Raw genomic sequence first — 25823 nt, 5'->3', positions numbered from 1 at the left:
AACAGACAGACACATGCAGATTTGGTGTTTTTTTTTAATCTTAACACTCACAAGATGTATGCTAAACTAACTGCAGGACTCAATAGCTTCATCCTTCTACCTTCACTGCTGGCTCTATCTGTCTGAATCTTAGAGGTGGTGTGCTCTGCCTGTAAACACAGAAGGATGGATCCATTCCACTCTATAATTGAGATCAATGACAGATTAAGAACAGGATTAAGGTTAAGGTTAAATTAGGGTTAAGGAGGTTACAGTACAAGTGAAATAGCAAGCGAAGCGAGACCGCCTAGAGCTGTTCAGCTTTGAGGAAGCCGCTCTGCTGAATGAAAATGAGGACCTGCTCTCATTATAACCCTGTTCATTCATTTGAAACAATGAGCACGTTCAGGGTTGTGAGGTTAATGGGTGTGCCCGTCCTTCTTTACAGCAACTTGAAATGTAAAGCAACAAATGTTTTTTTTTTTTTTTTTTACTTCAGGCAGAAATTAATTAGCTGTCCTGGGACCTGAAGCCACAGATATATATTGATACTTAACAGAAGTAGGCCTATGACCCATTTTGGTCCCAGAACTTGTTGTTCTGGTTAAGGTTCCTTTGTGAATGTTGGAAGTTGTTTATTCATCATTTATTAGCTTAAAGTTGGAAATAGATTTTTTTTATATGTATACTGTGATGTTCTACTTAAAATAAACTTAATGTTTACTGCTGTTGTTGTCATGGCAACCCTGCTATGACAGCAGTCTCAGACAGTGAATGAAACAGATGTCTGAAAAGCAGTTAGCTTAACTATCTGATTAGCAGCTGACCTCGGAACAGATCAATAATGTAATAATGTACTGTGCTCATGGTCGATAATTAGAATATATGTACAGTATGTGTGTGTTAGCATGAGTTCTGGAACACCCATTTGGAGTGGTCTAATGTTTGGAATGGAGTTATAGAAAACAGAAAGGAAGATTTCAGCATTATGACGACAATTCAAGCAGGCAGTCTGAGAGAGGCTGACTCCCTCAGACACACACAAACATACGTGCAGAGTATGTGAATGCAGCTGTTGAAAATGTCTGGGTGCGCATGAAAGATGAGCTGAATAAGATCCAATCCTATTAGTCCTGATGACAATATTCTTCTTCTGAGGGTGGTATGACCACAGTGAGCTACAGCTGCTCACCTAACTCACCTCACATCGTTGACAAGTCACGCACACAGGGGAAAGATGACGTCAGTCATTCAGTATGTCCTTTATAATAATCCTCCCACAGCAAAACAGCTAAAAGTATTTATTATTTTTTTTCAATGACAACGAGGGAGCACATGTGAATCTGTAGGTAAAAAAACGAGACAGGTGTTAATACTCTAAAACTTGAGCTAATCTGTGCTAAGGAGAATTGTGCTTATATGAACTCCTGTGCATGTGTGTGTGTATGTGTGTGTGTGGGCGAATTATTTTTGGGGAGGGACAGAGTGTCCTTGTTTAAAGTAGGGTGCTACTTTTGCATGCTTAAAGCAGATAAACCCAGATCTCCACACCAAATGCACTTGAATAAACTTATTTAATGATGGGAGTCAGAACAGAGTAAAAACAGGAGTCTATTAACTGGGAGACAACTTACACACAACTGAGTGTGTGTGTGTGAATGTAGGGCCATCACATCATCTGACTGCCTTTGCAAATGAATTGATTTCTGTCATAGTGTTTATATTAATGTTAGAAAGTGGTTTTCTACGATCATGAAAATGAACTGTGCACACAGTTAGCTCACAGCTTTTCTGCACTCATACACACACATAGATGTCTAACCCAGATTCAGTTTAGCACAGCATAGGACAGCCTCTGTGTGTGTGTCCCAGAACAGAACAGCAGGGTATTTCCTTGTAGAACACCAGGAGAAGCCCTGAGAGGTGAAACAGTCACAGGATAATTGCTGTAATTCTCTTTCTTGGAGCACAATGAAAGCACGCTGGTGAACGGGTTCAGAGTTGATGTGGCTTTGTGTCTCACTTTAAGAAGGTTGTGTGCTTCTAAAAATGTTTATAGGCTTTGTCTAAGACGTGACAACAAGCAGAGAGGTCAAAGGTTACAATTGTCCCCACACAGCTGCTTACAGTAAATCTGTGTGTGTGTGATGTGCTCTGATTACTGCTGTCACATGTTCCTGAGGGAACTACCTGTGATTAGTTAGTACTGGATAAATACACCGGTGAGGCAGTGTGCTTTGTGGACCATGTCATTCACTGCAATCCTCTGACCTGGTTTCATCAGCTAGCCTAAAGCCCAGCACACACTCTCACAGGCTCACACACTTGCTCTGTTTCCCTCACTTCAGAGACGTGCATTCATTTTGTTGGACACCCACAAGAAAAACCTAAACCATTTTAATTTACCTTCAAGTTGACTGGCTTTTTTTCCCCAACAGGAAGTCAAGTCCCCACAAAGTGTAAACAGATTCATGTCCCCATAACATGAGTAACACGCACACACACACACACACACACACTATTAGCAGTGATGCAAACCGGAAAGCTCTGTGAGATATGAATCATCCTCATCATCATCAGCTGGTTCAGACTGATGAGAGGTGATGGAGCTCAGTGAGTCCTGGATTAGAATTTCTTCTCTTCTCACTTCACCTCATTGTGTTTGGTTGTCTTCCCCTATGAGAATCTCTTTCACCATGCCCTTGTCTTTGTTTTGATTCTCCTCCTGTCCCGTGTCCTTGCTTAACTCACTCGTCATTTTGGCCTTCATTCACTGCGTCCTCTTAAAGATGCTACATGTAGCATTTAAAAGTAACTGTTAGCTGCTGGCTCCATTTTCAGCTTGAGGGCCAGGTCCTTTTCAATATCTAGTCCCTGATCTGAACACAGATCAATTATCATGATTGATCAATCAACGTATTTAACCCTCTGGGCATCCTAGGGCCCAAACGTGTACATTTTGCTTTTTTTTGTATTTTGGTTCTCAATATATCCATCAGTTTAAAGGCTAAATGTACAAAACTTGGCCAGGAATATTTTTTTATGATTATTTACAAAAATCAATTGTCCCCACTTTCGCAAGGTGTACACAATGGGAGATAAACATTTTTGTTACGTTCGGCACCCTTAGGTACACGTTTGGCCAATTGACTCCCATTATATCAGCAAATCTTTGATATACTCTAATCCTGACATATTATTATGTTTTCCCCACATATCCCTTATAGTTTTGAACCTTTTCCTTTAAAAAAAAGAAAAAAAAAACACATTTTAGGTGTTATGACCCCTTAACCCACAATGGGGGGGGGGGGGGGGGGGGGGGGGGGGCACAGCTCCCTCACAGTTTTTATAAAGACCTAGTTCTATTACCTTGCAAAATGCAAGGAAATAAAATAACTGAACTTCATAAAAATGGTTTTGGTGTGTTCAGCTTGATATAAAAGAGAGAATAGAGAATCATATCGTGCATGTGAGTGTGTGTGTGTGTGTTAAATCAAAGTCTAAAAAATCAAGCTCTGTTGATAAACAAGTGGTGTTAGTGTTGTTGAGAATATATTGTGTGTATGTGCGTGTGTGCACATGTGTGTGCACAGTCATGCCACCACGAGCAACCATGAAGAGGAGATTAAATTTTGAAGAGGCACTTGCTGCCATTTTGAGGTCCCCCAAGGCCACTGATGAAAACACATCATCCTCTGACTGCCAGGAAGTATCCGCATAGGAATTTTGTCCAGAGGAGGACCTTGGCAGCACCATTGGGGAGGAAGAGGGAGAAGAAGAGCAAGAGGAGGAAGAGGAAGAGGAAGAAGAACAAGCGGAGGAAATGGATGACAGCAACTGGAGATTTCACTGGAGTTCCAAAAATGGTAAAGTGACAAGGGTGTAGATTTGCGTTTGACATTGGTGGGGGCCTAAGATTCCAATGAAATTTAACCCTTCCTGCACCCAATGAGAATCTGTTATTGTTTAGGAAGTGATCAAATTATTGGTGGGGACATGCCCCCTCCGTCCATGCTACTACATCCTTGCAAAGTGATGCTCCCTGCCTGTAGGTGTGAGTGTGAGTGTGAATGGTTGTTTGTCTGCGTTGCCCTGCGATGGACTGGTGCCCTGCGATGGACTGGTGACCTGTGCAGGGTCACCAGATGAAGTTAGCTGGGACATATAAACCATGTTTCCCCACCAAACAGTTAGAACTGATGAAGCTGCTTGGATGAGCAGCAAAACATCTTCAAGAAAACTCTACAAGTCCAGACGCCTTGCTTCAATCTTCTCTATGTATGATGACCTGGATGACTGAGAATCTTCATCAATGTACATAGGCTGCCTGCCAGGAGAACACACTATCAGAGTTGACAAGTGTGCCACCAGTCATACATCCATGCAGAAAAGTCCCATTTGCTCTGTGAACGCAACTTAAAGCAGAATTGGACAAAATGGAGAGTCTGAACGTGATTCAGAAGATAGATGAGCTGACTGAGTGGGTGAGTTCCCTTGTTGTAGGTGACCAAAAGAATGCAAAACTCAGGATATGCCTGGATCCAAGAGATCTAAACAAAGCTATTAAGAGAGAACAATTCAAGCTTCCTACCCGTGAAAACATTATGGCACAGTTTGCAAATGCAAAGTATTTTAGCAAGCTAGATGAGTCTTCAGGATTTTGGCAGATGAAGCTGGATACAAGTTCAAAACTGTGCACATACAACAGCCCTTTTGGCAGATACAGATTTCTAAGACTACCATTTGGCATAGCTTCAGCCCCAGAAGTGTATCACAAGACAATCACCATGATCTATGAGCATGTGGAAGGAGTTGATACCTCTATGGATGACATCATAATATGGGGTGCCACCAGAGCGGAGCATGATGAAAGACTAAAAGCTGTACTAGAAGCAACAAGGAAAGCAAACCTGAAGCTGAATAAGGAGAAATGTCAGCTAGGTGTAACAGAACTGACATTTGTGGGAGACATCCTGAGCAGTGAAGGTATCAGACCAGATCCACGAAAGGTGTCTGCTATTGAAAACATGCCAAGGCCACAATGCAAAAAGGATGTTCAAAGATTCAATGGGATGATTACATACATGGGAAAATTCATACCCAACCTGTCAGAGAAAATGTCCCCACTGAGACAACTAACTGAAAAGAACATAGACTGGCAGTGGAATCATGAACATGAAAAATCATGGACTGAACTAAATAAGATGCTCACAGAGTAACCAGTCCTAAAGTTCTATGACCCAGAGAAACCCATAAAAATGTCGTCTGATGCATCACAAAGTGGGCTCGGTGCAGTACTCTATGCACAAAAACATGATGACTGGCAACCTGTGGCAACCTACGCATCACAGGCAATGACTGACCTGGAAACGCGTTATGCACAGATTGAAAAAGAGCTGCTCAGCATCACGTACGCCTGTGAGAGATTCAATCAGTTTGTGTCAAGACAAAAAATCAGTGTGGAGACTGATCATAAGCATAAGCAAGCAACATCTAGGCGTTGAGAAGTGCAAGAAAAGAGCACGTCAAGTGATGTTCTGGTATGAGGGGCCGTCAGGGACATTATTCAGAATTACCTCTCACACACACTACTGAAATGTTATCCTCTCATACACACTACTGAAATGCTCTCACACACACACTACTGAGATTTCAGTGTAACCGGAAGGCATTTCAGTGAAACTGGAAGGCATTTCACTGTAGGTGGAAGTGGAGTGTCTTTGGAGCACACATGTCGTCTCAGGAGCTAACAGAAGCTGCCGCGCTACTAAATAACATTTTGGCGTCTGCGGAGACAATTCGAACATTGTCTAACGCAACAGCAACCGGGCAACCCTTTCAGTTTTCATGATATTCCCCCTGACTATTATCCACTATGACAGCATGTGCCTCCAGAGAATGCTCCAGAGCACTTCCTGTTTTGAGCCACCTTCCTGTTACACTGAAACACCTTCCTGTTACACTGAAATCTTAGTAGTGTGTGTGAGAGGATAACATTTCAGTAGTGTGTGAGAGTGTTTCAGTAGTGTGTGTGAGAGCGTTTCAGTAGTGTGTATGAGAGCGTTTCAGTAGTGTGTATGAGAGGATAACATTTCAGTAGTGTGTGTGAGAGCGTTTCAGTAGTGTGTGTGAGAGCATTTCAGTAGTGTGTGTGAGAGCATTTTAGTAGTATGTGTGAGAGCGTTTCAGTAGTGTGTATGAGAGTGTTTCAGTAGTGTGTATGAGAGGATAACATTTCAGTAGTGTGTGTGAGAGCGTTTCAGTAGTGTGTGTGAGAGGATAACATTTCAGTAGTGTGTGTGAGAGCGTTTCAGTAGTGTGTGTGAGAGGATAACATTTCAGTAGTGTGTGTGAGAGCGTTTCAGTAGTGTGTGTGAGAGGTAATTCTGAATAATGTCCCTGACGGCCCCTCATATTCTGGCCTGGGATAAATCAAGATGTCACAATTGAAGTGTCAAGCTGCACAACATGCCTCAAATATCAAGCAAGACACCCTGCAGAACTGCTACACCCACACCAACCACCAGACAGACCATACCAGAAGGTGCATGCTGACCTGTTTACATGTCAAGGTAAAGATTATCTTCTTGTTACAGACTATTACTCCCTGTATCAGAAGTCTGTAGACTAAACACCACCACCGCAGAAGCAGTGATAATGTGGCACGGTGTGGCTAGCCAGGTGTTTTCAGACAATGGACCACAGTTCATAAATGACAAATTCAGAACCTTTGCCAAAGAGTGGGACTTCAGGCACACGACCTCAAGCCCCCACTTTCCACAGTCCAATTGATTGGTGGAAAATTCAGTCAAAACAGTGAAAAAACTGCTGACCAAGGCAGCTGACAGTGGAACTGACTTCTACCAGAGCCTGCTGGTCTACTGCACAACGCCACTTGAGTGTGGTATGTCTCCAGCGCAACTCCTAATGGGACGCCTACTGAGATCAAACTTACCTGTCCCAGAGACCCTGCTGAAAACAAAGGACGGGGAAACAGTGAGGATGATTAAAGAACGACAGAAGGAAAAACAGAAGTTCTATTATGACAGAGGAACAAGGGAATTACCTGAACTATGCACCGGTGACCAAGTAAGATTCAAAGACAAAACAAACACATGGTCACAGAAAGGAACTGTTCTGAGCCAGGTTCAACCAAGATCGTACACTGTACAGACAGAAGAGGGCGCAGTACTTGAGATCTTCTCAAGGGACCAGCCACAGCAGGTCAAGGAACAGAGACTGTTGAAACCCCACAGCCAACGGCTGAAAACCCATCCTCTGACAAAACAGCTCAGAATCCTAGTACAACAGTCAGAAGGTCCTCAAGGACTGTGAAATCTCCAAAGAGACTGATTGTTGCCATTTAATTGTATGTTTGCAGAGAGGAAACACTTGGTTATTTGTGAAAGAGTAGTGTTTAAGTGATGTTTATTCAAAGTTCTTATGGAAGTTCATGTTGTTATTTTCCATGAAAGAGAAAGGAAAAACACTTTAATTTCATTGGAAGCTACACAGGTTCTGATTTATGAATGCCACTGTTAAAATGCAGTGCAGTAACTTCAGTTCATTTGATTTTTATTTTTAAAAATCTTTTATTTTAAGAAAAGGTAATGTAATGATATGAGCAAATCGTATTTGCCTGCTTGATTGCTATACCTGTCATGATCAGCAGATCGAGAGATTAGTAATGTCTAGCAGAGAGCGAGGAAAAGGTGTGTTAAGTCCGCGAGACAGGATTGTTGTTGTTGTGCCTTGCCCGAGACGAACCGAAACAGTAAAGTACGTCTACTCTTTCAACCAACGTGTTTTAATTAAGAACTCACACACATAAAACAGCACATGATGTACAAAAAAGACTTCATGTTAAATATGTAGAGCCTGTGTGTCGGGAGTATGTCTTATTGATGAGGTCAGTAACAGATGGGAAGATAGCTCTTGCAATGTAAGGCTTTGGTTCTGATGTGGCTGGCTCCTCTTGTCAGCGTGTTGCTGTAAAGTTGGACATGTTAATATGTAGGTCTGTGAGGACTGACTTGCAGCTGAGTAAAATGATAGCAACTGAAATGTAAGAAGTGACTCTGATTGTAATGTTTGAGGTTAGGCTGCAGTTCTTCAGAGCTATGTTCTTAAAGAAGACGCAGCTGCTCCTTTTGCTTCAGTGTAGACATTGTCAGTCTTGTGGACAATGCTGTAATTATGCTGTCTTACAATTAACCTGACAGTGATTCATTGATGTTAAACACCTTTCAACTCCATCTTCTTTTCCATCTCTCCTCCTCCTTCATTCTCACCCTCTTGTACCTCTCCTTTGTCACACTCTCTCCTCATCACCTCTCTCTTCCTGTCCTCCACCTGCAGCTCTTTTTTTTCTTTTGGACAGGATGTCGTGTTGTATAATCAAGTCCTCTTTGAACAGGCAGCTCCTTCCTTTTCAGGCAGAAACAGGTTGTTTTCTGGAAAGACAGGAGTGGGACAGGAAATGGTATAGGAGAAGACCAAACAGAAAGCGGTTTGTTCATTCATTCATTTTTAACCAAAATTTCCATAAAAAATATTCATGACAAATGTGCCCCCCCACACCTAATCTCCCCTGGCCATCACACACTCGGTGGTGTTGAGTATACTGTGGGCCTTGGAATGGTGGTGCTGGCTGTGAGTACTGAGAGGGGCAAAGAGAGGCAGAGAAGAACAAAATCAATAGCCATCGACATGCAACACTGCATCAAGACTGTTACTGCTGAGAGAGAGAGAGGGAGGGATGGAGAACTGTTGTACGTGTAAGTGGAGAGCCCTCTGAAAGACAGAAAGCTAGGCACATGGAAACACAAGAGGTGATGCTGAGAAGAGAGGTGTGATTAAGAGAAAAGATCTTTTTGATATAACCAGAGAGAAAGAAACAAGGGTGGGACAAGAGGTAGATGAAAAGAGGACTGTTACAAAGATGGAAGGGGCAATTAGAGAGAGAGACAGAAAGAGGAATAAAAAGAGAGAGGAGGCTGTGAGAGAAAACCCTGACAGGCAGCCAGATGAATTATTCTGTGTTAATAAACACATTACAAACAGATGAATACATACTGCCTCATCACGCTGTAATAATTGTTCTCCCATCTCCTCTGTTTAAGGTATTATGTGATATGCGTGTGTTTCTCACACACTCCCCTCACCCGCCTCAGGTGTGTTCTATAATGAGATTCGTCAGCCATGACAAGACACAACAGAATAACTTAAAGAGAATCTCAGAGAACAAAAAGCAATCTAATTGATGTAGATGTGTTACTTATGTTGCCATAATTGCACAAAAAATGTCCCAAATGTTAATAGAAACCACAACACAGTGAGGTTTACAGATGTTGTTTGTCTGTAATATGAAGACTCCAGGACCAGACTGTATGTGTTTTACTATATAGCAGGTCGCCTTAAAAAACAAATTCAGTGTCAGGCATTAGTTGTTTGTCAACCTGTGTTTTAATCCACACAGTTCTATGTTTTTGTGGATATAAACAAAATACATGCTATCAGGAAATTTGTTCACATGAAACATGGTGACAAGTTGCTGTGTGGTGCAGAAAGATTATACATGCATGTAGTTACATACAACTTCTATGCATAAATAATAAAAAAAATAATAAAAAATAAATAATTAATATTGTTTATTGTTATATTGTTTGAAGGGTTACCAGGAGAAAGACTCTCTGTTTAAAAAGCACATGGAAGCAGGACTGAGGTTCACTAAACTGCATCTGAACAAAGAACAACACTTGTGGAACAATGTCCTATGGACAGATGAGACCAAAGTGGAGTTGTTTGGTCTTAATGCTCACCACCATGTCTGCTGAAAACCAAACACAGAAACACCTCATACCCACTGTCTAGCACGGTGGTGGAGGACTGATGTGCACACCTTGCAGTCATTGAGTGGACCATGAACTCCTCTGTATACCAGAGTATTATAGGGACCTGGTGAAACTGAAACTGAGTGAATCATGTGTGTATCTATGTTACTGAACTTACTGCAGTAGATATTAAAAAGACATTGAGCTAACACACAAACAGGAAAATGTTAATATTTTTGTCTGTCAACAGGTAAATGTGACACTATGACAATTCTTAAGCTTCTATTAGCTTCAAATACAACATCATCTGCTATGTTCAACAGCTGGAAAAGTGAAGGAAGATATACCCTGCAACCAACTGTGTCCACACACTGTTTGAGCTAACCAGTCACAGCTGTGATGGTCCACATTGCAGCGGTGTTTACATTTCCAGGGAGGTGCACGGCTTGCAGGAGTTGTAAGGGGGATGCAAAAAAACTGGTTTTCTCTGACCTGACCCAATTAGATTGTATTCATTAAGCTATCTATGCCTGCCTTAAGAAATGCTCTTATTCCTCTATCTGCTCTGACCCCAGGGGAGTGGGAACAAGTGCTACTGCTGTTGATGATCTCCAGTGTCATATAGGCTATGTGATGCTGACCATGTGTCCCAGCAAAATCCCACTCAAAGTTAATGGAGAAGAATTTATTTTAAAGGTGTCAGTACATTATCAAATGCCTCTATGTGAGCACTGTGGTGCATGCTGGTACTTTGTTTGTTCTAAAGGTCAGTTTCTGTGTCTTGTTCCTTTGGAAAGTGTTGACATTACTTTTTCTTTCTGTACCTCACTGTGTTATTTTTAAAAATGTAGTTAAAGTTGGCTTAATTTTTTTCTATTGTCTTCTGTGCCTCAGGACGGCTCATGCGCAGGGTAAAGCAGAGGCGGCAGTAGGAGCAGCTCAGAAAGCCCAGGAGGAGAGTCGCATGGCGAGGGTCACTGCCAAACAGTTCTCCCCTTCCTTTCAGCACCCAGGAAATGGTGGGCACACACACACACAAAACAACATATAATGCAGCACATGTCCATATACATGTGTATAGTTATCCAAACACCTATTAAGCTGGCCTATATGTAACAACACGTGAGTGTACACATGCATGAACAAACACACGTGTGTGTCTGTGTGTGGGGGTTGTTGATAAAGGTCAATGTCGGCCTCCCTCCAGCTTTGCAGTTCTGCCTCTGTCACTCACACCTGTAGAGCTCCGCAGGTAGCCAGTACACAGGAACATGCAGCGCGACACACACACACACACTGTACACTCCAGCACACACATACCTGAGAGGACATCTATTCTGCTCTCAGCTGCTGCCTGTTACTTCACAGGTACTGTGGGAACATCTATGTCAGCAAGCATCAGCATTGATATTTTGCAGCATGTTTTGTTTTGATATCCAAGGTATCATCATCATCATCATCTACCCTACTGCTTCCTGCACATCCACTCATAGACAACAAATAAGAGACTGTAAGGAAATTACTGGGGGGAGCAATGGTCAGAGTATAGGCTGAGATCTATCCATGTTCTTGTTTTTGCTGACGCGGCAGATTCTGTAACTTCATCATAAAAGCTTCATTGTGGCCTCACTAAGCTTATTTAATTCATTAAATGACAATCTGAGACAGAGGGAAATCCTCCAATTACAGTAGCATTTTGAGATACTGAAGTCACATTTTCTTTACATGATAATATCGCAAAATAAAATAAACCTGGCTTCACTGATGCTTAGTGTGGTTTCATCAGTTCTAACTGTTTCTAGGTGGAGCTTAAACTCACAGGACTAAATGCCTGTTGAAGGTGATCTAATTGAAATCAATGGCAAAAATCTTTGAATGTTGTTCAGTATAAATTGTGTTGTAATTTGGTGATGATGTGTCTGTCTATACGCCTCATAACGAAAAACTGTAGTTGCACATGCAACATTTGAATTTTAACTTACCATTCAAGAAGAAATGCCACAAAAAAGGCATCAAACTTTTCTTTTTCAGAAGCTGTCTCCAGTGGGAGAAAGCAGCACCTGTATTTACTCTTCTTTTCAACCTTTAAATGTGTGTTATCTTTCTGATTTTACCTGCAGGTATGGAGGTTCAGCGTCCAAAACGTCAGGTCTCCAGTGAAGTGGAGGGTGAGGGTTTGTCGAGTAGTGCTGGAACGGCTGACAGTCCAGATCTCTATGTGAAGAGTGCGGGATCTGACGACCCCTCAAATGATGCTGCAACCCCTGACCTCAGCCCACCTTCTTCCTCCCCGCCCCACACCCCTCCTCCCCCTGCCCGCCCGTCTCAGCGCAGCAAGAGCGCACGATTCCACCGGCAGAGCGCCGTGGACCACGGGGACAGGGGGAAGGAGGGAGGAGAAAGAGGTGAGAAAGGTGGGGGAGGAGGGCAGACGGAGATTCAGGTTTTGATGGAAGGAGGAAGCGGAGGAGGTGAAGGGGGAGTGAAAGGGGAGTACCCACGGGCCAACAGCTGGAGCGAGGACAAGAGGAGAGGAATGTTGTCAAAAGGAGGAGGAGGAGGTGGCGGGCGAGGAACAAGCCGAACCAATGGACACAAACACAGCTCCTCCAATCATAAGTCGCGGGAGCATGGCTCATCCAATCACAGACAGGTTAGAGGGGACAGGTGGACAGAGTCGTCATCGTCTGCATCTTGGACGTCCGGGCACAGGGGTGTGCACGGTAGGGGAGGCCGGCTGCTGGAGCAGGATGAGGAGAAAATTAGCAACTATGAGATGGAGATGAAGCCTTTACAGCCCAGAGACTCCACTACCCACAAGCCCCATGGGCATGGGGAGGAGAGGCACGGGCACGCTCATGGAGAGGGGCGCTCACACACTGTGCAGCGGCAGAGGCATAAGAACCGAGAGGGAAGGGATGAAAGGGAAGGGAAAGAGGGGAGGGAGGCGGGGAAGGACTCAGCACACAAGCTGGACAGACAGGGGGAGAAGATGGATTCACGGCCTCTACGGCGGGACCTCACCCTCTCCCCCCCTCTGAAATCTTCCCCCATTACACCGGAGCAGCAGGACCACAGCCTCATGCAGAGCAAAGGCAACTCGGTAAGACTTACACTTAACTGCAAGGAAAGGCACATATTAAAGAATATTAAAGCACTAATGTTTTTGTAACAGGACCAGCAGCAAACACTAATAAAATAATATGCGGTCAGAGAGTTTGTTTTTCTGATATATGCTGCTTTTTGCAGCTTTGTCCGTCAAAACATAGTTCAAAAACTATTAGCTTTCTTGCTGTGCTCTTTTGGGCAGCAAAATAGAGTAAGTGAAGATTGAAGTAGATGTGTATGCTTTTGTATGTGTCCTTTGACCTGCCTTTGGAGGGGGGAAGTGATGTCTGATGAAGCACTTACCAAACTTTTGTCAAAGGTTACTCAACAAGTTGACAAAATTTCTTTAAATTTGGTACTGTTCACTGTTCCACTGTTCACTTAAAGGATGACCCGATTAGATGGCTAGTTATCGTGCTAGGTCACAGTGGTAACTCATGAATTCAGATGGTACAATTACACATAATTTTCTGTGTTTTGTGGCCTTGTGCTTGTACATGTACATGTGTAGTGACAATAAAGTTGAATCTAATCTAATCTGATCTAATCTGATCTAAACTGATTCAATAGAAGCAAATGATTTTACCGACATTTTGCCCCTTTTACATTAATTAGAGTAGGCTAAATATTCAATAGTGCACATTTATGTCCTCACATAAATTTAAATTAATTTAAATTCAGAATTCAGTCACAATTAAGCTTTGATATAAGTTACTTAGTATAGTTTCTTTTCGTTATTTTTGCCGTGACTGTTAACTGTGTGTCATCATGTGACAGATCTACAGAGGTAGCGGTGCCTGGTCAGTGAGATTTATCAGTCATTATCAAGCACTACACTGACAAATCTGCAGTGAAAGCATTTTAAACACTCAGGAGCACACAGCTGTAGAGTCAACTGGCAGAGTCAGCGTTATTTCTCTATTTGTTCATTTGGTATGGTTCAGTAATGGACCTAAATAACTGCCTTAAACAAGTACACTGATTTTTCTTAATTTCTGTTGGTCATGATAAAGATTTACACACATCACTGCTGCGAATGGAGTAAAAGAGTACAATGATGATCTCACTGTGTTATTACACAGGTAGCTTGGTAAAAACCCATCTGCACCCATCTCCACAAATCAGCGGTAAAGAACTGTGTAAAATATGTATACGAAACGCAGAATAAAAATAGTATAATTTCTGAATTTCATTGAAGAGCATTGACTGGGCAGCGTTGTGGAGGTGACGTATTGCTTTGCACATTATTTTTTACTTGTCTATTTGTAACACTTTCTGAGTGCACAACCCAAAGAAACACCGTCTGAATCCCCCTGGAGGGACTGTCTGAAAATGTGCGCTCCCTCAGCCCCTCAGTGACAACCAGCTTTTCCCTGTGGCAGATCCATTATAAACACAAAGAGGCTATAACTGGGCTCTTAGCTGGGTGGAGGGGGCAGCAGAATGTCACGGAAACACAAAGAGACAATAATTATCATTATTAATTCAGCTTACTAGGCTTCAATTTATGTGTTTGTGGTATTGCAGTATTTGCAGTTATGGATGTGTTTTAGATGGGATGTGTTCATCGTTTATTCATAGATCTCTTGTTTGTTCTTTGCCATTTGATTGGCTGAAGTTGGCTTGTGATAGACATTCAGATAGATATGTTCTTTTGCTGATGCACTGATAACTTTACCTGGGCTTTGCATATGGACACCTGGTAGTGGTCAGATGACATTTCCTTGGCAGACCTTTTTGTTGTCAAACTTGTTGGCATAGCAAGCATGAAATACTGCCATACAGATGACTATTCTTTGGCTTGATCCATTTGGTTGCTCAGTGTGTTTGTCGTAAATCAAGTCTAATGCATGACGTAGCAGGTGTTGCAAGCATACAATTGAAGCATTATGAGATCTAGCCAACCAATCTAGCCTCCCAGTTACCCAAGACACCCAATTTACTTAATATCATGGTCGACATTAAATATTTACATGGGATCAGTGCATACCTGGGTTCAAGTATATGGCACATTTTTATTTTGAATGTGCCTGTCATTTCCAAAGATATAGGTATAGGGCTAGAATAGAATAGAATGCAATAGAATAGAATATAATAGAATAGACAATACTTTATTCATCCCAAGCTGGGAAATTTTGCTATTGCAGCAGCAATATACAGGCACTCAAGCATACTAAAAAATATACCTCTAATGGTAAAAATTAAACAGTATAAACATTATTTACAGCATAATAAAAAAGTAAACATAGGTGCAAAAGCAAAAATGTGCAATTTGTAATGCTACCGACCAGATGCTTCTGTGTAACAAACCTTACATTACAATTATGTTTTGTTTTCTTTAGCCTGGCCTGTTCACAAATATGCCCCCTAAAGTTTGTGCAAATAACTTCATACACTGTATAAATGATAATACATTTAGAGTATTATAATATTTCTACATTTCTACAAATGTTATGAAAGTCAATGTTTTGTTATAAAAGCTACACTAATGTACAGGAAACATATATGGCTCTATCACTCAGAATATATGGGGATATAGGTCACATATTTATTTATTTTGTTTCCAATTATGTTCAACAGACAGAGTTAACCCTAACTTACTGGAAGTAAAGGTCAAAGATCAATGCAAATACACAAAACACATTTTATATCAAAAAGGTCAAAGGTCAGCATCTCAGTTTTGCATTTAAAGTCTTCACTACATAGCTGCATGCTAACCCATTTTTTGTTTTTACTTTGTCATCAGATCACTTTTTGCAGCTGAACTTCAGTAGTTTGGGCCTCTCCATGGCCTGTGCATCGCAGCGGACAGCAGCTGTGTGGTACATTTGTCATATCTGTTATGTTGTTGCACCACATTGATTTGACTAAAAGGATTTATTGCCCACTGTCATGAGGATCCCATTCCCAGTGACATAACACAATGTTATCCCACATATTAAGATAATCCTGGGGGAGAGGCATGAGGTTTAACCTTGTGAAATAAAGAAAGATTTTTTTTTTGTACTATGAGCAAGTGGGGGGGGGGGGATTACACCGCTGTAATACAATTTTTTGGCTACGTCTTGACTCCGGCTGGTGGATGGCCCCAAACATGCTAATCCTGAGTGATAATGTGGTCGTGGCATTAGCTAATGAAAGCAACAGGAAAAAAATCAGCAGTGAGTGAAAACCACACACACTGCAGACGTGCACTGGGAATACACACCCGTCCAACGCTCACACTTTTCACTAGCTGCTAAATACACTTCCTCACTTCTCACACAACTTGCTCACCTTAAAATGAACTGATTTGCAGCAGTGTGATGACGCCTGCTGCTGCTACCTGCCATACGAAAAGCCTTTAACACACACATGCACGCACAGATATATAGGCAGAGAGGAAGAGAGAGAGAACCTTAGCAGTCCTCTCTGCACCTTAGTAACAGCAGTCTGGCAAACTAGCCCCTTCCTCACTGAAGGCCCCCTATTGGTTAACCAGCGCTCTGTTGCTAGGGAACAGCGTATGCCTTGCTTCAACGCGGCCAATCGGTGGGCGTGTGTCAGTGACAAGGGGGGTGGAGGTGGGGTACTTGCGTGTGTTTGCAGCTGCAGAGAAGCAAGTGAGGTTTGTGTAAGACAGGTTAACAGCATACACAGAAACTATCATTCTTACAGATAGATACACACAGGGAGTGCCATGGGAATGAACACACACACACAGTTTCTCTAAATTAATCCATCAAACTTTGTTCTTGTCTTAGTCCTCTAGACAGCCTGGTTTACTGTACCCACTATTATCGGTATCTGTCAGCTAGATGCATTAGCTCATATCTACATAATGACATGTCCCCAGATGACCACATTTTTACCCCCCAAAAATAGTAAACTGACAACAACCACAGTAGTAGGATCATGCTTCTTTAATCATACAGGAAGAGCAGATTTGTCAGAGATGCTAAGGATACAGGTGTATGTATACACAATCTGTCCTCTCCTCCTGATCTCAGTCGGCATGCAGGCTGCTGCATTTTGGCTGCTCTGCAGTTTACCCAGACCTTTCCTGGGATGTCCACAAAAGAAAGCATTACACTATAGTGTGAATGATAAAAGCACAAACACAGCTCTTGGTATTTGCTCGGGAGGGATATGACTGTAGATTTGATGTATTTTTTTCTAAAATGATAAAAGGCGACGTTTAAGGTTTAAAAAGCAAATCAAGGTTAGCAGCTTGGGGCTCATGTTGTGAGTTTTCTATCTCAAGGATTCTAAGTCACTGTGATCCAATTATTAGAGCTTCTATCTTTGATTCAGGAGAGAAAATATTATTTATAGAGGACTACCCTCCCACAATCTAAAGATGTGCCTGTTAGGTCAACTGGGACATTAAATTGGCCATCAGTGTGAGTGTTTGTTGCTGGTTGTTTGTCTCAGAGTATGTATGCCACACCAATACATTACCATGTAGGGAACATATATGGCAAAATCACTTGGGATATATGTCACATTTTAAGTTTCTGTCTGGGATTTCTCAGCTGTGGAAATTTGTGTTTTCTGGTTGTCTGTTTCATGACCACTTTGACAGAGGTTTGACACATTGTTAAACTAATTAGGTCAAAGGTCAGTGTGAGTTAGATGGATTCACATCTGCCCAGTCTTAATAACAGGCATCCATCAAACTCACTGTATTTGGACACTCTGTGCTTGTCTGCAGGGCATGTGTATAGTGCAACAAGTCTATCACACATTTAGTCAAACCAGAGGACATGTTAAATCTCTGTATAAGCTGAGTTTGAATGGTGATTGTCTTTTATTGTGATTTTTATTGCACAATTTAAGACATATTGATCAGTCCAGTGTTATGTAAGAAAATGCAGTGGCAGCTCTCAGTCTTCTCAACTTAGATAATAAGCATTAGATTATGAATGATGTTTGCTGCTGGTGATTAAGATGTGTTTATGCACTCCCAAGTGGTTAATAGTAGTAACCAGCAAAGGGAATAATGACACCAAATGGGGGTTTGTGTTTGTCTTCTCAGAAGGCCTGGTGCTCTGTTCATATCCAGGATTAAGAATAAACACTCTCTGCTGATGATTAACAGTGAAATGCTAGTAAATTGTGACTGTAGCACTGTGTAGTCACTGACTGTAGTCATACGGATTTCTTGTTTGCAGTGACGTTAAATTTTACCACCAAAACATTATGCAGACACACTAACTAGCCTTTTTCCTCGTCTGATGCCATATTTCACTGGAACTTGTTTCAGCATTCTCACTCAAGGTCTGGTGTTCAATATTCCTAAAGCAATACTACACTCTACTTATTCGCTCATTAGCTCAGTGTGAAGAGTGGAAACAAGGATGGAAATGGCTCATTCCAAATATAAGAATTAGCACTTCTGAAGCTAACTAATCAACACATCACATCTTAGTGTACAAAAACCTAATCAAAATGTGACAGGTTGTAGCTTCATGTTCAATGTACAGGTGTGAGAGCTGCTACACTCTCACAGGCTGTTTAGTTCATTTCCATATGATTTAATCTTAAGTCTGAATAATTCTCCAACATAAACTAAACTGGAAAAATAAGCGGATTATTCTGCTTTTATTCAGTGGATGTCATGTGTTGTTGATACATAACAAAAAGCACAATTATCATAGTAAACAAAAGCAGGATATCAGATCTCCATCCACCTGTGGTGTAATCATCTATGACACAGATCTGTGGTAAGACTATCACCGTGGTGATCAGCAGAAACATCATCAGCAGCCACTCTGGACAGATTCATTTACAAAAATGTTTCGCTAACGCAGCTTAATAACAATGCGTAGTGTTGTACAGAGTCCCATTTTCCCTTTTCCCTCTGCAGTCAAGTTATTTCAGAGATAGACTTAATTAAAAGAGCAGACCTGTCATATCCTCTGCAGGACCTCGTCATTTTGATAATCCCAAATATACTCCATGATAATACCAGAAAAAGGTGCATGTATTTGATTGAGAAACACAGATTTACCTGGAGAGGACAGGTGGCTAGGAGGGAGCGCCCTTCACCTGCATGACCTGGGTTGTCGGGAAGCATCTGACAGCCATATGTTTGAGTTCATCTACTGTAGTTTTTTTTAAATGGTTCTTATAAACCCTAAGGATTTTCTGAACCAGTAAAGGAGGCTCCTTCAGATGAAGTGACAGTTACCAGAATTCACCTGACAACAGTGGGATGATGGATGTGATTGCAGCCATGCAATGAGGAGCACAGATCCAATGAAAAGTAATGTGATTATAGTTTGTGTAAAAGACTGTGATATGGCTTCCAAAAGAATAAAAAAAATTCTCTCATAGGTTGATAAAATAGTTTCACGCCATTTAATCCTTTTAAAAGTATAATTGCACTGTGCAGTTTGAATGTACATCATGTATGAAAACAGCCTCAAGTCTGTGAGCTTTCTGAGAGTGTGTGTGTCCTTACTGACACCTTACCTCTTTCTCTTTCTCTCTCTCTCTTTCTCTCTCTCTCTCCCACGCAGGCCTACAGCTCCATCCTGGTTGTCATGGTGATTTTGCTCAACATTGGAGTGGCTATTTTGTTTATCCACTTTTTTATTTAAGACAGCACTGCTTTCAGAGTCAACCTTCCTATGCTACAACAACTATAAATTCATACAAGTGTAACTGCTGCCCCACTCACCCCCCACCCACCACCCCAAGTGGACTGAGACCTGGATGGGGACTGACAAAGGCAGGCGGCTTAGCCTGGTCCAGCTGTCAAGAAGAAGTGTGTTCAAAGAAGTAAAGTGGTCCAGGTAACCGGGCTACTGAGGAGAATAAAATAGTCCGGGAACTGGACTGTGGTGGGCTCCAGTAGTTCCCATCCCGACTGGAGTGGTATAAACCAGTGTGCAAACAGGACTGACGAAACTTTTTCATCTTCAAAGTCATAGTTTTCAACAGATTTGTAACTTCTAACTTATTTATTAACATTTTCTCTCATGTACAATATGTTGATGGCTAATATTCTTTATTTTGTAACCCTCTGCCCTCTTTATAAAACTCCTGCCTTTTGGCTCCTCCGCCTGCCCAGGTGTTGTTACTGATGGTTGTGTGTTTTCGTTGGCAGGCGCTTCACCTGTCTATCTTCTCTCATCCTTAATCACCTCACCTGAAAATGTTGAAGTGAATAAGTGCTTACCTTTCTCTTCAATATGTGTGTTTTCTACCACTGTGTGTGTGTGTGTGGGTGTGAATAGTCTTCAAGTAGCTCTGTGGCCTTTCACGCTGTTCATCTCATGAGGACACAGTCACCACATCTAGCCTGCTAGCATCAGCTGACAACTGTGTTCTCTCTCTGTCTCCCACACTCTCTCCACCTCCACACATAGAGGATGGAGCTTCCTCTGGCAGAGCTCTGTGCTTACTGTTGGCAGTGCTGCCTCCAGCATAGCATCACCAGTTTGGTGTTAAAGTAAAAAGGCAGTGTCTCCGACGGCCTCTCTCAAAACCTAAGACAACATCTTTTATAATATACTTGCAAGATGTCTGAAAAAAATAATAATACTAGTCGCCACCTGCCTGCTTTTGTAGCGCCAATTGATAAAAGTACAACAACGCATGCACATGTACTGGAATATCTTAGTTTAAAAAAAATCTTCAGAAGCACATGTGACATGTTGGGTTTTGATAGAGGCGGCGTCAGGAGTCTGTTATTGATTTTTCTGGGATATATGACAGTTATAAGAAGCTATATAGTGATGCTAGTGGGGTCACAACTTCCCCTTGCAGACACCAGTCACCATTTGTCTGTTTTTTTAGTTTTTTTGTGGTGGACTGACAACACTGTGTGTGTGTGTGTTGAACCCATTTGGGAAACCAGGCTCTGTGTTTGTTTGCATGTGTGCACATGAATGCTCATCCAAGTGTGTGAACATGTGTGTGCATCCTTCTCTTTCCATGTGATGGGATGGCGGGATGACTGACTCCATTGCCATTGGTAACAACGTCTAGGGATGGAGGGGGACGGGGGGGGTGTTGCAGTTGAGGTTCTGGTGTTGCTTTTCTGTTCTGGAGTGGAACTCGGCTGTAGGCTCTTTACTGGTGTTTCCCACATTATTATTATTACAACAAGCTCAGTTCAATGTGCCTGCATCCTTAGAGGCACAACAACAGATTCTCTTTTCATGTTAGATCCCAGACTGAGGCAGGTTAAAGAAGCTCTGCTGTATGCCATCAGCCTGGTGATGATGCCCTGTGCCACCCTGTTAGTCTGCAGCATGCTACAGCATGCCAAGCTCTCTCTCTATAGTTTGACTCTCCTCTTTCTTTCTTTCTTTCTTTCTTTCTTTCTTTCCTTCTTTCTCTTACTTTATGTTTCTGGAAAATACTCTGCTTTGTTTTTCAGTTGTGTGGAGATAATGAAAGTGTTTGAAAGAAAAAAGACTTGGCTTGTGTGTGTTTTTACTCTTGCGTTGTGTTTTGATACTTTTGTGCATGTGGTTTTGCAGCATTCCTGATGCAGAGAGGGAGTGGTACAACCCTGGTTGAGAGGGAGGGGTGTGGTTACTATAGCAACATTAACTCAATTTTCCTGCGTCAGCAGATGGGCGGGGCATTTTTAAGTAGGCATGGCTTACATCTAGGGAACCGTGTTCTCAATGAGAGGGGAGAATGGAGGGAAAGCTGTACTGGCATTGAAGAAAGAAGAGCGGAACAACACAGGAGTGACAACATGTAAAAACAAAACACCTGTTGTATCATTTGCATGAGTTTCATCACTATTGTTGTCAAGTGTTATATGGTTTTGCAGTTTTTTCCCCACTTGAAAGGATGACTCTCTGACTGAAGATCAACTGGACTCCACTCCGTGATCGGTTTATTTCTGATTTTCTTTATTCATTCTTGTAGTGTCAGAATCACATCAGATCAGCTCAGGTGAAAAACCTAAAAAAAAAATCATACAAACAAATGTTCAGAATTAAATTTACAATTGCAAATGTAGTGACAGTGCATATTTTTAGCAGCTTGCTTAGCACACTATGCAGGTAAGTAAACTTTAAATTAAGAAATATATTTTAACAAACAAACTAACAAACAAACTAGTAGTTTTCAACCACTAATGACGATTTCTAACATGTTTGGATTTCCACAGCTTTAATTTTAATCAGTATTTTTAACTAATAATTTATGCTTTTACCACAACATGTTTAAAATAATTATTTAATGCAATCTTATCAAAATAACTAAACACAAAATACTATACACGCCTAAACGTGTAAAAGACCACATTTACGGAGCGTCATTGAACGCACCGCGACAACGCTACCAAGCATTAGCGCAGTAAAACACACAGTGATCGTAGCGTGCTCTTACCGGCTGTGCTTCAGGATTGTTTTCAGAAAGGGTCCACAACTGCGTGGTAGCGCTGGCAGTGTCTCTTAAAGTCTTTCTTTGTGTTTTGGCTTTGCTTTTGCTTCTCTGACTCTGTCAGTTGCTGTGCGTGTCTCCTCATGCAATGCTGCTGGTCCGTCTTTTTTAAAGTCCCGGGCAGGAGCAATTGAGTGATCACAGTTCCGCTGACGTCACAGGTTGAGAAAAAAAGGGCAATCGGGCAGTTTGCCTCAACACCTCCCACTCGATCTTCTCAGGAGATCCGCTGGCAAGATCGCATACACAGGTAGTAGTGACCCAACAGTCAGGATTTTCACCTCCCTGCTTGTTCCTCAACTGGCAGTAGAACCACTAGGACATCTCTGTGTAGGACTTTGGACTGGGCATCTCCTCTCAGGAGCTCAGTGGCAGGTTGGTCAGGTACTGTGGCTCTTGTCACAGGGGTCCAGAAACTGGGGACAACCCTAACGTTCACATCCTGTACAATGCCTCTGGAGTCAGGGTTGACACTCACAACTCGTCCAAGCTTGAAGTGTCCTCTCAAGCTGACTCCATGAACCCCAGAACTTGTTGACCTGGCACTGCATTTCTCTGAGCCTCCTGTAGGGGTAGCTTGTGAAATCAAATGTGCCAGTGTCACCCTTTGAGGAAGCACGTCCCAGGAGAAGTGTGTTGGGTGTTACATACTGTACACATTCTTCATAGCTTTGCACTCTGGCATCTATAGGACGCTCGTTGGCAAGGTTGGCGGCGAGCTGGAAGGCTGTTTGCAGTTCGCTGTAGCTGAGGCCCGTCTCTTTTTACAAACTATAGAATGCCTTCTTAATGATACGAACTGCAGCTTCTGCAGCCCCGTTGTGGTGCGGTGAGTCAGCTGGTTAAATTTTCCACTCCCAGTTGGTGCTATTTTTTGAAGATGCTTCTTTCACAGCAGAACTGTCAAGGCCATCTAGGAAGTAGTACAGTTCTTTTAGGATGGGTTTGGCACCGATAAAGTTGGTGCCTGGGTCAGACCAGATTTTCTTTGGGTGACCTCAGATTGCAGTGAACCTCTGATAGGCCATTAGGAAGCTTTCTGTAGACATTGTGTTGACCAGGCACACATGGATAGCTCTGCTGGCTATACAGCTGAATACAACTCCCCACACCTTCATTGTGACTCGCTTCTTGATGTCATCTTTGACCTGATACTAGTTCTCTCAGGAGGTAGGTCACCCATTATTTGTTGGCATCTTTTGGCTCTGGTTTTTCTTTTTGGGCAACTCTTCTCCCTTGAATGACCCAGGCCTTCCTCCTCATCTTCAGAAGGGTTGCAGCCACACCTTCATGGCCCTGCTTATGGGCCTCATGAGCCAGCAGTGTTGACACCCATGCATCATAAGGCAGGACAGGAACAGTCTCCATCTTCTTTGAAGGCTTGGATCCTTCCACCACAGACCAGCAGCCCAGATTCTGGCTCTTTGTACACTACTAGACGGTCTGTGGTGGTGTTGGGGAAGGTCACACCTTCCTGTGCAGCAAGGAAAATGTCTCTTAAGGCGTCCTGATGTTCTGTCACAGTAATGATATTGCTGATGGAACCGCCCCCCACTTTGGACACTTTAATGCTCTTTTTGTTGCTGCAAACTTCTTTGCTGCCCTCCAGACCCATGGAACAGTTTTCACCAGACGAGTTAAGTTGCTGAACCATCTCACAGCCAGCTGGTGGGCTCCTTTGATCTGAGGGTCCTTTTTTCACTTGGGCTCTGGTAAGCACGGCTACAAATGACTTCTTCTGTATTTTACAGATCCTCTCTCTAGCAGTAGCCATTACATCTTTTGCTGACATGATAGGCCATTCACTTACTGGGAGACTCAGGAACTTTGGCCCTTTCTGCCACTCTGAATCCTCATCCAAGTCTTTTGGTCCAGTTCCTTAGGTAATGATGTCAGCTATATTCAGAGGTCCAAGGATCCACCACCAGTCCTGCAGTCTTGTGCTGTTCTCCCCAATCCTGTTGGCAAAGAAGGTCTGGAAACCATAGCTTTCCCGCTAGATAGCACCAGGGACTGTTTGGCTGTCCATCAAATGGTACCACTGTTAGACTTTATTTGACCATGCTGTTCGAAGTATTTCTTCAGGCGAGTGGCGAAGACTGCACCACACAGCTCTGCTTTAACCACTTCTCCTTTGTGATCCAGCGGTGTCAGCTTGGCTTTAGACTCTACTAGTCTGATTGTTGCAGCCTCACCACAGCTCCATCGCAGATATAGGACAGCACCATAAGCATGTTCACTGCTGTCAGAGAAGGTGACAGGGCGACAGGGCCAGCTCCAGCATCTTGTGGTGTCAGGGCTCTGAGAAACTTGATTTTGCCAAGCTGAATATACTCTTCAAATAGGTTGATGGCATCTCTCCGTAGCTCATCTGACAAGGCGAGGTCCCATGTGTCCTTGACGATGCTGCTTCTGGGTTTTGTCTCTTGGAATGCTCTTCGAACCAATATGGCTCCTTTTTGCTTTGCAGGTGTCGTCAGGCCAATCGGGTCATATAGCCCAGCAACTTGACTGAGTAACTCACGTCGTGTTAGTGGGTTTGGTGTCTGATCCCGCACTTCCTCCAGCAGAAAATCTTGGCCGAGTCTCATTTTTTTCTTTCGTTTGGAGAAGTTGATTCTCACCATGACATGTAGTTTGTCTTCTTCCACAGTGTAGCCGAGGCCAAGAGCTTTGTTGTCCTCATCCCTGAGCTGGTTTAGCAGGACGAAGAACACCCACGGCTTCAGTGCAAACCTTCCTGCTTTTAGGATCTGCTCCATGTTCACTGTGATGGTCTTGAGCTGGTCCAACTTGTTGTGTGGTCAGGACGTCATCAATGTATCTGTCCTCCTGTAGCACACAACGCTCATCTGTCAGGTGGCTGAACTGAGGTAGGTTTGCTGTTTCTCTCATGGCGAGCTGAGCAATGCAGCCTGCTGGCTTGTCCTATATTAACTCTTGTGATCGCAAACTCACCCAGCTCTTCTTTTTCTGAGTCACGCCACAGAAACCTATGGAGGTGGACCTCCTGATCTTCGAGCCAGACAGAGTTGTACATCTTTTTTATGTCTCCCACTGCAGCAAAGGATCCTCTCCGGAACCTCAACAGGACTGCACAGATTGGGTTAAGGACATCTGGGCCTTTTAGAAGGAGATCATTCAGACTCAGGCCTTTGAACGTCTGACTGCTGTTCCAGAACAGTCTGACTGAGGTTGTGACAGAGTGAGGTGACTGATGTATCTCAAAGTGTGTGCCTATTGATGAGGCAAGTTATGATGGATGGACACATCCATCAGAAAGTTTGCCGCTGCTTCATCAGGTTTCAATGTTGATATCTGGCTCCATCTGGTGGACGTACTTGGGAACTACAAAAAAGCACAAGTGGTTTAATTTGTCAGGTTACCAAATTAATTCAATGAGGTCTGCACCTTTTCTCTAATTTTGAAATCCAGAAGTAGTAGTATTTATTTATAATTACGGTTTTGATGGCTCTAATCCTGCTGACACACCTCACTGTATAATCCCAC

General features: G+C 42.7%; 1 protein-coding gene across 1 annotated transcript in view; it reads left to right on the top strand.

The window, feature by feature from the left end:
• jph3b (junctophilin 3b) overlaps positions 1 to 19504 on the top strand; it is a 32521-nt gene extending 13017 nt beyond the window's left edge. Inside the window, exons 4-6 of the mRNA XM_028408281.1 lie at positions 10707 to 10831; positions 11933 to 12915; positions 19424 to 19504. Of these exons, the coding sequence (XP_028264082.1) occupies positions 10707 to 10831; positions 11933 to 12915; positions 19424 to 19504 (1189 nt within the window). The remainder of the gene's footprint in view (positions 1 to 10706; positions 10832 to 11932; positions 12916 to 19423) is intronic.
• The last annotated feature ends 6319 nt before the right edge of the window (positions 19505 to 25823 follow it).

Source organism: Parambassis ranga, chromosome 6, assembly GCF_900634625.1.
Source record: "Parambassis ranga chromosome 6, fParRan2.1, whole genome shotgun sequence".
Taxonomy (NCBI): Eukaryota; Metazoa; Chordata; class Actinopteri; family Ambassidae; genus Parambassis; species Parambassis ranga.
This window is presented reverse-complemented; position numbering and strand designations above follow the sequence as displayed.